This window comes from Sinocyclocheilus anshuiensis, unplaced genomic scaffold (genome assembly GCF_001515605.1).
Source record: "Sinocyclocheilus anshuiensis isolate Anshui unplaced genomic scaffold, SAMN03320099.WGS_v1.1 scaffold986, whole genome shotgun sequence".
NCBI lineage: Eukaryota > Metazoa > Chordata > Actinopteri > Cypriniformes > Cyprinidae > Sinocyclocheilus > Sinocyclocheilus anshuiensis.
Genome location: NW_015537975.1, coordinates 383,933 through 397,757, shown reverse-complemented (window position 1 = coordinate 397,757; position 13,825 = coordinate 383,933). Strand labels below are relative to the sequence as shown.

At 40.0% G+C, this 13,825-nt stretch overlaps 1 protein-coding gene across 1 annotated transcript in view; it reads left to right on the top strand.

Moving 5' to 3' along the window:
- The window catches only part of LOC107672249 (protein Wnt-6-like), a 32,491-nt gene extending 23,230 nt beyond the window's left edge, over window positions 1-9,261 (top strand). The window contains exons 3-4 of the mRNA XM_016465352.1: window positions 5,469-5,773; window positions 8,325-9,261. Coding sequence (XP_016320838.1) covers window positions 5,469-5,773; window positions 8,325-8,786 — 767 coding nt within the window. The 3' untranslated portion in view covers window positions 8,787-9,261. The remainder of the gene's footprint in view (window positions 1-5,468; window positions 5,774-8,324) is intronic.
- Window positions 9,262-13,825: the final 4,564 nt, after the last annotated feature.

Genomic DNA, 13,825 nt, shown 5'->3' with positions numbered 1-13,825 from the left:
CAACCGTTTAAATGATTCTTTCAATCGCAATGACTCACTTAACAGTGACTTGCTGCCACCTACTGGCGGTTTTAATTGGTTTAATTTTACATTTAGAGTATATTTTCATTTTTAAAATAATTTAAAATATCAGTATTCAACATTTCATGTTTAAAATATCAAAACATTACTTATGCATTTGTAACTGCCTGTGCAATGCATGACTCACCCCAACATGTCAATTCTGCCCTGATTCAGGAGAAAGGTGTCAGGTCAGCGCTTACCCGAGCTGGCCAGCCGTTCTGAATGTAGGTGCTCAGGGTAACGAAGAGTGGGTCTGCTGCAGACTCTTGCTTAAGTTCTTCAAGAGACACTGCGGCCTGTAAGGGCTCATAAACTAACTGCACATGCTCATTCTCTATATCTGACTCCATCTGCTTGGCTGTGCTAGTCGGCTCCGCAGATAGGCATTTCAATGCCATCATGCAGCTGTGACAGGACTGCTCCGACTGCTACTGCTGAGGCGTCACATGTCACCAGGGTGGGGCTGGAGAGATCAAAATGAGCTAGAGTTCGTGGTGATGTGAGAAGGTGTTTGAGTCGTCGAATAGCCTGCTCACAATCCGCTGTCCATGCCCAGGGGGTGTCGTAGAGGGGCAGTGATTTCCAAATACTGAGGTAAGAACCTGAGATAGTAAGCAGTCATGCCGAGGAAGAATGCAAGCTGTCCAGCTGAGGTTGGCACTGGAAGGTTGAGAATGGCTGCAACGTTGGACTGCAATGGTGCGATACCTGATCTGGACACCCGAAGACCAACAAAGTCTACTGCTGGGACAGCAAACATGCATTTTTCTGTGTTTAATGTCAGATTGTGTCTAGACAGAGCTGTGAACACCCATCTGAGGCATTCGTCATGAGTGACCACGTCCTTTCCATGTACTACAATATCATCTAAGTACACAGCCATACCTGGGAGCCCTGCTAGGACAGTGGCCATGATTTTCTGAAAGCAACTAGGTGTTGAACTTAGGCCAAAAGGAATCCTCTTAAAACGGAACAAACCCATGTGAGTCACGAATGCAGTCAGGTTTCTGCTGTCCTTGTGTAGGGGTATCTGCATGTAACCTTGCTTAAGATCCAGCTTTGTGAACACTGAGGAGCCATAGAAGAGTGTCGTGAGTTCCTCAATTGTCGGAAATGGGTATTTGTCTGGCACCACAGCCTTGTTAGGCCCCGAAGGTCAACGCAGAGACGTATGCCCCTTGACCGTTTTTGTACAACCACAAGATTTGAGACCCAAGGGGAAGCATCAATGGGCTCAGTGAGGTCTGCAGCTAGCATGCCCTGTAGTTCAGTGGTGACCTTGTCGCGCAAGGCTAGAGGCACTCGTCGCAGTGGCTGGATTACAGGCGGTCTATCTGGGTAAAGCAGGGGTTTGTGGGAAAAAGCAGAGAGGCAGCCTAAACCACTGAATAGAGCGGGAAACTGTGTCTGCCATGGAGAGTCCACCTGAAGGATGGTTGCACCGCTGTTGTCATGCAGAGAAAAGTCAAGGCTAAGGAACAGGTCAAGACCCAGGATATTAGTGCCATGCTGAGTTATGGAATCTCTGGTAGACGTTTTTGCCCATATTGTACTGGCAGTTTAACTACTCCAGTCACCGCAATGCTGGCTTGGCCATAACCACAGAGCTTCAGAGGTGATGGTTGTAACTCAACATCAGAGAAAAATTTATTGTAGGTGGCCATATTAAGCAATGACACTTTAGCTCCTGTGTCAAGAAGCAGCGGAATGCAACAGTCTTTCAGCTGCACACCACATGTAGAGAAAGTGACTGAGTGAGGACCAACTGTGTGAATTACTGCTGGTGAAGGCTGCGAACTGGACTTTGATCTGCACCACCTTGCAAAGTGGTTGAGCTTACCACAATGTCTACACTTTTGGCCGATAGCTGGGCAGTCTGGGGACCTGTTGGCATGACGAATGGAGCCACAGTTGCCACATTTCCTTCTTTGTTGACTTGACTGAGGCTGTGTTTGCTGGATGATTGCACCTGCAGGCTGGAACTCCTCATCCATGACTGTATTTGCAGGTACAGAGGTGATATCACTTTTAGCTACATTAGTCTCTGCTATTTTAGCTGCACACTGTGTAGCTTCTTCAATTTGGAGTGCCAGAATGAGAGCCTTATCCAAATTAAGTCTATCATCTTCCATAAGCAGCCTCTCTCTGACCCGTGCACTGTTTGTTTTTTCAATAAGTTGGTCTCTAATTAATTCGTCACGGAGAGCACCGAATTTGCATGGCTCAGCAAGGCTTTTTAAATCAGCGACAAAGTGACTGACTGATTCACCCGATCGTTGGCATCTTTGTTTGAAATGTAGGCATTTCAACAGCACGATATGAGTCTTTTGAAAATGTCCTTTTAGTCGTGCAACAGCGTCAGAGTACGTATTTTCAGCGCCGAGCGTCTGGAAGATCCGTAATCCCTCAGCGCCGAGACAATGGAGGAGAAGTGCACGCTTTCTCCCGTCCGGGACATCATCCAAGCCCGCGGCTACAAGGTACGTCTGAAACGACACATACCACCGCTCCCACGGCACGACAGGTTCACCAGCGTGGGACAGAAATGGCTCAGGGGGAGGCAGAGATAAAGCCATCCTCATCGCCAAATGTTATGTTCAACAAAAACACATGAAAACAAAGCTTCGGGTGAATGCTAGTTTACTCAAGGAACTTCAGCGGCAACAGAACGGAATACGGTACAACTGTGAAGCATTCACATCAGCATGACTTCACGACAGTATTACTACAACAGATAATATCAACGAAGAACTGGTTAGCAACCACAACACATAATAGGACCCCTTTAAATATCACATACGTTCTGACTGGCTATGATTTTACCGCATGACAAAGTATCTTTACTATGCTGTTGACAGATGAATCACGTATGTGGTTTATGATGTCTATTCATTTGTAGGAATTATGTAATCTAAATTGTAATGTATTCAGAAATAATGGCATGCATAAAAAAGATACATTAATAATTAAATATAGTGATTCCTGACACACACATGCAGTTGGGTAATGACACCCTGAGCTGAAACCAGATACCGTTCTGTCTAGTAATGCACAACAGACCTGCAACCCATGCCAACAGGGTTATGAGGGGTTGTGTTGTGTCGGGCGCTCTGGAGGCCTCTAGGGATAGGCTTACATGGGACTGGACTTGGGAACAGGAGCTCTGTCTGGGCTTGACATGGGAACAGAATCTTTTTCTGGGCTTGACTTGGGGACTGGAGCCCTCTTTGGGCTGGACGTGGGAACTGGAGCCCTTTCTGGAGCAGACTCAGGGGCTGGAGCCGACACTGGAGCGGACTCTGAGGGCTTCTGGACTGGAGCGGGCTCTGGAGTGGACTCTGAGGGCTCCCGGACTGAAGCGAGCTCTGGAGTGGACTCTGAGGGCTCCCGGACTGGAGCGCCCGGCGGGCTTTACAATGGAGCGGCCGGCACAGTTCTGGATTGTGGCCGGACGCTCTCCAGACACCGGAGGATCCCTTCCCTCCAGCTCAGTCCAGTGGTGTCTGGGAGGTCCACGGGGCGATGGTAATTGGCCCCGATCATATCAGAGCAAATATTGCTTTTCCCCCTGTCAGGTTAACATTTTTTACATAGACATAAATGCAAGCTTCCACAAATATTGTTTCCCTGATTTTGCATTAAATTCTGCCTTCGTGAAATCCTGGAAGGACTTATATATATACCAGTATCCACATAATCTGAGGATCTGCAATGTATGTCGCAGAGAGGCTGCTACTCTCTAGGACACTGCATGTTTGGACAGTAACATAGTGAACAGTGTTCAGTTTATACAGACTTGGTTAGTGTTTTGTGTGCCACAAAGCTACAGGTGTTTTCAGGTGGGGTGCTGTCAGAATGCCCATACATGTATCAAAACAGGAACACACATACACATTGCTTCACAGTATGAAGACGACAGTGGGCGTGTGAATGGACAGCTGGGATTAATATCTGTGTAGTGTTTTCATGTGTGTGTGTGTGTGTGTGTGTGTGTGTGTGTGTGCACTGAGCTCTAATTCCATTTCACTGGCTTTAATGAATCCCATTCACTGAATCATGCTATGCAGAATTGGCACAGGGCTGAAGAGTGACTGTACGCTCACTGCATCCAGCATTTACACAGGATAAAAGTCATTCCTTTCAACTCCCTTACTACGAGTTGCTAAACACATCTTTCCTTTCCAACCTCTCCATTCTTTTCTTGCTCTGTTCTCTCTTTTCTGATATTGCACAGCATTTTTCAATCTGCATTATTAAATGTTAGCATTTAATAAATATTTCTAGTGAACTGGCTTATGCCCTGTCATTTTCTTTCAAAATAACTTCTGACAGGAAGAGTAGCAGGTCATTTTTTGTAAGTAATTAAAATAAATTTAAATAAATGAAAGATAAGCTACTACTACTTTACAAAAAAAAAAAAAAAAGTCGCTAATGTTTACTAAAAACACAGTAAAAACAATAAGAACAATAATAACTGTTTTTGATTATTATTTGATTAATAACTGTTTAAAATAGGTAATTTATTCCTGTGGTGGCAAAGCTGAATTTTCAGCAGCCATTTCTCCAGTCTTCAGTGTCACATGATCCTTCAGAAATCATTTGCTGCTGAAGGAACATTTCTTGTTGATGAAAACAGTTGTGCTGCTTAATATATTTTGTGGAAACTGTGATATTTTTTTCAGGATTCTTTGATAAATAGAAAGCTCTGAAGAATATAATTTATATCAAATACACTGTAAAAAAAGAACGTTTTTTCAAAGTTGTTTTACCTGTGTTTTGAATCACTCATTTCATTGTGTTGTGTTTTAGGGCTAAAAGAAATGTACCAGGACATTTTCTTCTTCTTTTTTCTTACAGTGTAGAAATCTTTTGTAACATTCTAAATGTCTTTACTGTAATTTTTTATTAATGTCTTTTCTAATAAAAAAAAATCATACTGCCCTCAAACTTTTTTTAACTGTAGTGTACAAAAATATTTAATTTATAAGGTGTTTAATGCACTTGTTTATTAATACTTTTCAGAGTTTCCATCTTTTTGGGCAAATTTGATAAATAGTATTTCTAGGTTTTTTCTGACCATGGGACCCCTGATTGTCAGGGTTTTCTTTAATTGTGGGTTGTTGGCATATTGGAACATTATGGAACAAGATCTTTAACTGAATAGCATGTGCTCTGATTCACAATGCAGCTTATTCTGGTCTGATATGCCGTGACCTCTTATGGCTCATTGTGCCACAGTAGTGCTGTCATTGTGGATGAGACTGCCTTGTCACAGAAATAGCCCATGCAGCTTTAGGATATCTAAGGTGCCATACTTATCAGAGTTCGATGTAACCCAGCCTGGCCAACAATCAGAAGCTCTCTTTGATATATCTGTGTGTGTGTGTGTGTGTGTGTCATCACAGACATCCGAGAGACAGCATTTGTGTATGCTATCACGGCAGCGGGTGTGACGCATGCAGTGACTCAGGCCTGCAGCATGGGGGAGCTGCTGCAATGTGGCTGCGAGGCCACGCGGAGCAGAGGGCCGCCTCCGCATTTAGCCAGTATTGGCCCAACTGAGGGGGTCAAGTGGGAGTGGGGGGGCTGCGGAGACGACGTGGAGTTCGGCTACGAGAAGTCCAAGCAGTTCATGGACGCCAGGCGGAGGAAGGGCAAGAGTGACATCCGCACGCTGATAGACCTTCATAATAATGAGGCCGGACGACTGGTATGTTAATTCATCTTTATCTTGACACATGTAGCTACAAAATAAAAATAAATAAATGTTCAAAATTGTTTACACAGGCTTTTACAGTCTTTTAGTGGCAGTCTAAATGTAATCCATTAATTGGCCCTACCTATACATTCAACAAAAATAATGGGTTAACATACACAACTATTCAAAAGTTTGGGGTCAGTTTTTCCTTTTTTTTTTAAGAAATCATTACTTTTATTCAGCAAGGACACATTAAATTAATTGACATTAAATACATTTAAAATGTTACAAAAGATTTGTAAATGCTGCTATTTTGAACTTTGTTTATCAAAGAATCATCATGGTTTCCAAAGAAAAATATTAAGCAGCACAATTACTTTCAACATTGATAATAATAAGAATTTTTTTCTTGAGCACCAAATCGGCATATTAGAATGATTTCTGAAGGATCATGTGACACTGAAGACTGGAGTAATGACTGCTGAAAATTCAGCGTTGCCATCACAGGTATAAATGACATTTTAAAATATATTTAAATAGAAAACAGTTAATACAGTATTGTAGGAGTGCTGTGTTTAGTACGATAGTCCGTACTAGGATGCATGTGCGAGAACAGTTAATGCAATAAATGTCATTTTGTCCTGGTATTTAGTTCTTGGATCACACAACCCTTATTATCTATAAAACAATAAACAAAGTTAGGAATTGCTATGACTAGCCAGGTATCTTGTATTTACTTAATTTTTTTGTTAAAGGCAGCCTCACATACAGTAGTACCTGTCGCCCTCATGCAGGTTTTTGTGTAGATGTTCGTAGATGTTTTTTTTTTTTTTAATGTTCCTGGTATGATATCAATGTGGATAGATGTTTTGCATTGATGCATAGATGATACAAGCACAGTCGTGTGCTGTTTTGCCTGTACAACCCTTCAGAGATAGTCAAGCTTAAATGAGCAGATCAAAAAGCCCAATGTGCACTTCAAAAGCCCAAGCATGGAAGAGCTCGCAAATGTTATGAAAATATACTTGGCAGAGGCTGGAGAAGACATTATGAACTGAGTTGAGACTAGTTTCATAACATCACCACTCTCTCTGTTCCCTTATTGACTGTCTATATCCATTTAATAAAGGAGTGTCATTTTTTATAAAAAAAAAAAAAACTAGGGCTTTCAAATTACAGTAATAACATTAACATGCATTCAATATATTAATGCATTTATTTGATTTAACATGGAAACTGTTTCATTCTGTTCTGTGTGATTACTAAAACAGCATTCAGAGCTGATTGGAAGTGATCAGAGCTGCAGTGCAAGCATCCCTTTTAAACACAACCACTCACATACACACACTAAAGTCCCTAGTGGAGCAGGCATTTCATAATAAAGCTCAATAAATTATATACACATATTCTGCAAGTGTCAAACACACAAACTGCAGACCCTAATAATTACAAAATTAATAATATTTACTTTTTCTACTTTGAAAGGAATTGGATGTGTTAACTCATAATGATATTTAACTGTTTAACATAATATGAATGAATTTCAAGTAAATGCTGTTTTTATATTTTCTATTCATCAAATAATCCAAAAAAAAGTATCACAGTTTCCACAAAAATGTAAAAAAAAAAAATAATAATAAATTCTGCATTGATAATAAGAAATGTTTCTTGAGCAGCAAATCAGCATATTCAGTGATTTCTGAAGGATCATGTGATACTTAAGACTGGAGTATGGCTGCTGAAAATATTATAACAATTATAATATTTAACAATATTTTCATTAATAAATGCAGCCTTGGTGAGCAAAAAAAAACATTAAAAAGTCTTACCGACCCCAAACTTTTGAATAGTAGTATTTTTCATTTTTCTTTCATATTTTAGTATAGCAGAAACAAATTTAAGTGTGTCTTTAATAAAAGGAGTGTTTAAACCTTTGTTTTTTTTAAGCAATCATCTGATGTCAGCATTGTAGCTAATTTTGTAATAATGCACAAGAGAAACCTCTGGTGCAAGTGTGTGCTAGATCATTTTGAAGTATACAACTACTCTTATCTCAGTTTACAATTTTATAGTTCATTATTATTCAGTAGTACTGAATCAGTACTCTAAAGAAGTCAGATTTACGGTTTCCTTCAAGCCATCATCAGTCGGCCACTGGCCAAATCCTCAGATTAGTTACTCGTTAGTGTCAGTAGTGCTTCATCTTCCAGGGGTCACTGCCTCACAGCCTAAGGTCCCGTTAGCATGGGGTCAATCACAGGTAAATAGGCATTAAGGGGGCATATAGGCATGTTTGGCAGATGGTGATTTTCTTCTACGTTAATGAGGACTCAAATGCCACGCAGCGACTTGTTTGGAATTAAAGTGAGCAAAAATGTTAATGCAGCATTTATCAGATGTTAATTTCGACAGGTATAGAACTGTACAAATCTATGTTTTCAAGCTCTTGGATTGGCTTTCGAGTGGCTGGAGGCTAAAGAGGGAGGGGAGAGACAAGGGTAAATTCCTTCTAAATAGTTTCTCCTTTTATCTCACTGAACTATCTTTGTGTCTTGAACTGCAGGCGGTGAAGAATTATATGAGAACTGAATGTAAATGCCACGGGCTGTCTGGCTCTTGCACTCTGAGGACCTGCTGGAAGAAAATGCCTCACTTCCGCGAAGTGGGTGACCGCCTGCTTGAGCGCTTCAATGGGGCATCCAAAGTGATGGGTGGAAATGATGGTAAGACTCTCATTCCAGTGGGGCAGAACATCAAACCTCCGGACAAGCAAGATCTCATCTACTCGGCCGAGTCGCCGGACTTCTGCCTGCCCAATCGGAAGACGGGTTCTTTGGGCACGCGGGGGCGAATGTGTAACAGCACGGCGCTGGACGTGAGCGGATGTGACCTTCTGTGTTGTGAGCGGGGCTACCGGGACGAGACAGTGGTCCTGGAGGAAAACTGTCTCTGCCGTTTCCACTGGTGCTGCGTGGTCCAGTGTAAAAAGTGCTTGGTCAGGAAGGAACTGAGTTTGTGTCACTAACCGAGAACCCTTGACGATGGGATTGAGAAGAGCGATTCCGAACAAGGAAGTAGTGCCAGTCTCAGAACAAAAGAATCTACAGCATTCCAGATTCATGCATACACATTTCAAACCCCGAGGCTTTGGAAAAGCCTAGAGGAGTGTCTGACTTGTGATTCACCCCTCAGAAAACCCAGGACCACTAGTCTCAATGACTACACTCAAGATTTAGGAGGGGTTCTTCAGCTGTGAAGTCAAGACATTCAGAAATCTTCTTATCAAAGGGCTTTTGTGCATCTTTTTCTGTTAGATCAGCCCTATATACAGTACATTATGAGTGCAGACTGAATGAATGGAAGCACATCCACATCAGCACCACAGCCATGGTGTAATGGCTGTTCATGCTCTGAAGTGACAGATCATCAAGGATTTGGCATATTGCTCTGTAAAGAGGGCTAGATATGGAACAAAGACTGTTATTTATAAGCATTTAATACCATCATGACTACTTCTTGTGATTAATGCCCTGTCATTTTCTTTCAAAAGCACTTTGAGAACTTTAAACAGAAAGAGTAAAAGATAATTTTTCTTTTAAACTCAAAGGTAAAAAGCAAATGCAAGAGAAGCAACATGTAAAAACTCTTTATCTTTGTGAGATATTTAACCTATGGGGCTTTTAATGCACTTTTACTGATACTGATCACTATTTTTCATTGGTTTGCTCCTAAGTTGAATGCATTTCCATGCAGTTTGTGTTGGTTTTTAAGAGTACTTGTATTGTTGACCTCATATACAGTATATGCTCTGAAAAGCCTTTCAGTATGCTAACACTGCTCAGCAGTTCTCAAAATAGATTACAAATGACAAAGATCACAGAAATGTATGAGAAATTGTCGTTGTTTATCACCTTATTGTTTTGTTGTTGTTGTTTTTTCAAAGGATTTCTCATTGGAGTGTTAACAGGTCATCAAAACATCATTTCAACACCATGTTCAATAAATTCAGTGTCATCCAAATGCATTATGTTTGAAATATAATATTTCTGCAGTACAGTTAATGAAATCAGAAAACAGAAATGTTAAGAAACAGACATAAAGAATGCAGAGCTTCGCAAGCTACTTAAGGGGTCAGCCATGAGACTTTCATCGAGTGTTAATCTCAAGCACCCTGTCCTTTGTTTGGAATGCATTGCATTTTTGTAAAATACCTTCACAATATATCATCTGGAGTTTGAGCCACAGACCATTGAGAAATAAAATGTTCAGATGCATTCGTTTTAGGCACATAAGCAAAACTGATTTGAGACTGAAAATGACACTAAATCTACACTAAATGTAAATTAAGATGAAATGTGTTGCTTGAATGACTGCATCCAGCTCTATTCATCTGTAGACTTTTCTAAATTTGTTGATCCTCTCTCTTACGCAACTTCATGTCTGAAAAACAATGTGCGGAAAGATGTAAAAAATGATCTACTACTCCTCAAAACAACTGTTTATAAAGTGATCTTGCAATAATTAATTCCAGAACTGTATATTTTTAGATATTTAATCATAATGCATTTCAGATTTGAAAAACAGAAGACTGGAAGCGACAATCCTACTTATAGCTGCTCATCACTGAATAAAATGCACAAAAACATATTTCTCAGTTATTCTGACATATTTATCAGTGGGTTTTTTCTTGCTAAGGAATTACTGATAATTATCTATCTATCTGTCTGTCTATCTATCTATCTACTACTTTGTATATATATACAGACTTTTAATTGACAAAGTGAGACTACACTTAGTATAAAATGTACGATTAAATAGTTTATTATTCTCTAACATATTCAGATTGACAGACAAGACCTGGCGAGAATCCATTTATAAAGGTTTGCATCAATAGTCTGTCTTTGTCTCTCATTTTTCCTCAATGATAATTTGGTTAAATGTTGTAACTCTCACATGACGTTTTGACTGGGAGATATGATCCCATTTCAGCCTGAGATATTTATATAGACAGCATAATGAAGCTTATGTCACACTTTCCTTTCATTGACGTTAAACAAATCATTCAAATGTTGTTCTAACTGGCTCACTTCACACAGGGTCAAGGCTCAATGTTTCCCACCTCGCTCTCTCGCTACGGCAATTCAGAGATTTTAGTTTCAAGTGTATCGCTTTGCCACTCAGAAGAAGGTGTTGTTTTGAGTTATTTAGGCAGTTGGAAAAGACTCCCTTTGTATTAGTATGAGTCCTGCAAGACGGCACAAGTTCATATTTTCCAGGAATTTAAGCTGTGTAGCCAACAGTGTTGAAGATAGAGGGTAAGATGGAGAACGGGAATGTGCCAGGAGCATTGGTGAGGGAATGAGAGACAGAAAGAGACACAGAACGTTAGACAGCCCAGAGCAGGACGACAGCAGAGTCATACTGCAGACAGCCAATAGATTTATAGAAGCGTTGGTATTAATATAGCTGCTGTGTTTCAATGTATTTAAACACACACACACTGTGGCTGTGGAATGTGCAGGATGAGACAATCGTTCTGTCTTTGCCTGCTGATAGTAAAACACACAGGGCACTAATGAAAGCCTGCCACTGTGAGTGGATACACGGCATGATGGGATACACTCTCATTTCCTTGTATCACCCAGACAATGAGGTGCAAAGACGCTCAGACGAGAGGCCATGAACTCTAGTTGCAAGTGCAGAGGTGGTAATCATCATTTAAGCTGCTGAAGAATGAATTTATGATTCAAGATTTTTTGCAGTAATGGAGAATTTGCTGTAGGATTTATATCAGCATAGAGCAAAAAGTGTCTGAAAGCACAGAAAGGAAATGGTTTATGTGCATGTGTACACAGGTGCATGTGTGTGGCAGATAGCCTGAGTGAATAAAACTGTAACGTAATACCACCATGCGTCCCACTTGTTCTGACAACCAGTCTTTATCTAAATAGAGATGCTTGCTTTAGGAAGACATACTCATAAAAGTTGAGCTGTGAATAAAGGCTTTGAAACCTCGCAGGAGATTTTATCAGGAGGTAATCAGTCTAATTACAACGTAGGCTCTGTCAGACTCTATTCTGCGAGTCTGTGAGGTGCATGATGGAATGGAAGAGTTCACTGTACAAAATGTTTTGCAAAAAACAGCAATTTTTGTCAAATTTATTACAATTACTGTGACTTAACAGTTCAGGTCTAGTGCATTACAGTGATCTTTACTCATAATTGTGTGATTTCCATAATATGCACGACAAGAATAACTTTAATTTTAAAGAATTAACTTTAATTAGCTTTCCCTAATTAAAGTTAGGGAAACTAACTTAAATTAGTGGTTTTCTTAATAAGACATTAAGACATTCTTATACCAAATGTTTATGTATGTGTGTGTGTGTGTGTGCTTGTTTATATGATTTATCAGAGCACAAATTTGTATAATGACATGGGTATTACTCTGATATAACAACGTTCATTTGGTTTATGATGAAATTTCTAAGTTTTGAGTCCTCATAATTTAGGTTGCTTACAAACAATATTAAATTAAAAATGTAAGTATGTGCAGAAATTTTTGTGTGATGGGTAGGTGTTTGTACAGTACAAAATCATTACGCCTATGGAGTGTCCCCAGAAAACAAAAACCAAGGTGTGTGTGTGTGTGTGTGTGTGTGTGTGTGTGTGTGTGTGTGTGTGTGTGTGTGTGTGTGTGTGTGTTTTCTGGGACAACATTCCTTGTTGTTCCCCATGATGGCTGCCCTGCACCTGATTATTTAATAGAGATTATCTGTTTTACTATAACATGGCTACATAGCCTATAGGCCTACTGTAAATGTAGCAAGTTACAGTCCTAAAGTCAATCACTAAACTTTTTTCTGCATTTATTTACTGCATGTAATAGTGCAACCAGCTGTGTTACCACAGTTGCACTGGCTCTGAAAATGTTAATTTAATTCAAATTTAATACAACTGTTATTATCCCACAATGCAACATATTAATGCAGTTATAAATTGTGGAACTAATCTGGGTTATTTTCACAGTACAATTCCGAATACAGTTATTAATTGTAATAAATTACTGCTAAATCTTGTCAAATCCTGGAGGTCTTTTACAGAGGTATATTTATACGTCCTGCTACAGGGCATGGAAGTTCAGCCGTTTCGAGGAGGGCCGAAACAGCCTCATCTCCCCTAATGGCAACGACTCTGTTCGGTAAATAACACAGTTACCTGCACCATTTCTTTTTGTGGATAAACGAAGTTTAGTGCTCTCACTGGGTTGTTAACCTTTCAGTGTCAGGATTTTAAGTGCTGATAATATCTCCAGAACAAAGCTTAGGCCTACTCATAGTTACCATCTTTGTCTCTTTTTGAACAGACTAAAACATAAAGAGACCCAACGTGCAAGTCTGTGTCAATAAACAATGTTGTGTGCGTGCTCTCCGCACTGAAATCGCCAGATGGAAATTGAGTCTCTGTCCTCGGTTAGATCAGGCTTGCTGTTTCCAAAATGGACCTGCAATGAAGTGTTTATGGATTTGTGGTTTGCAGGCATACGGTCTCAAAGGATGATGCAAACCTCTGGACACACACACGCACGCACGCACGCACACACACACACACACACACACACAGGTTTGTTTTTGTGAAAAGTGGGGACATCCCATAGGCGTAATGGTTTTTATACTGTAGGCTACAGACCGTATATTCTATTGCCCTACACCAACCCTACCCCTAAACCTACCCCTTACAGGAAACTTTGTGCTATTTCAGATTTTCAATACACAAAGTGGGGACATGGGGTAATGTCCTGAAAAGTCACCTTCTCCTTGTAATACCTATGTCATACCTTTGTCATTATACAAATGTATGTCCAGTGTTGGGGAGTAACTAGTTACATGTAACGGAATTACGTAAATTTAATTACAAAATAAAAGTAATTGTAATCAGTTACAGTTACTAAGAAAAACTTTGTAATTAAATTACAGTTACTTATGAAAATGTTAAGGATTACAAAGGGGGTTACATCTGATTTTTTCACACACACTCCCACATACAGATTTAATTTAGTTCTTT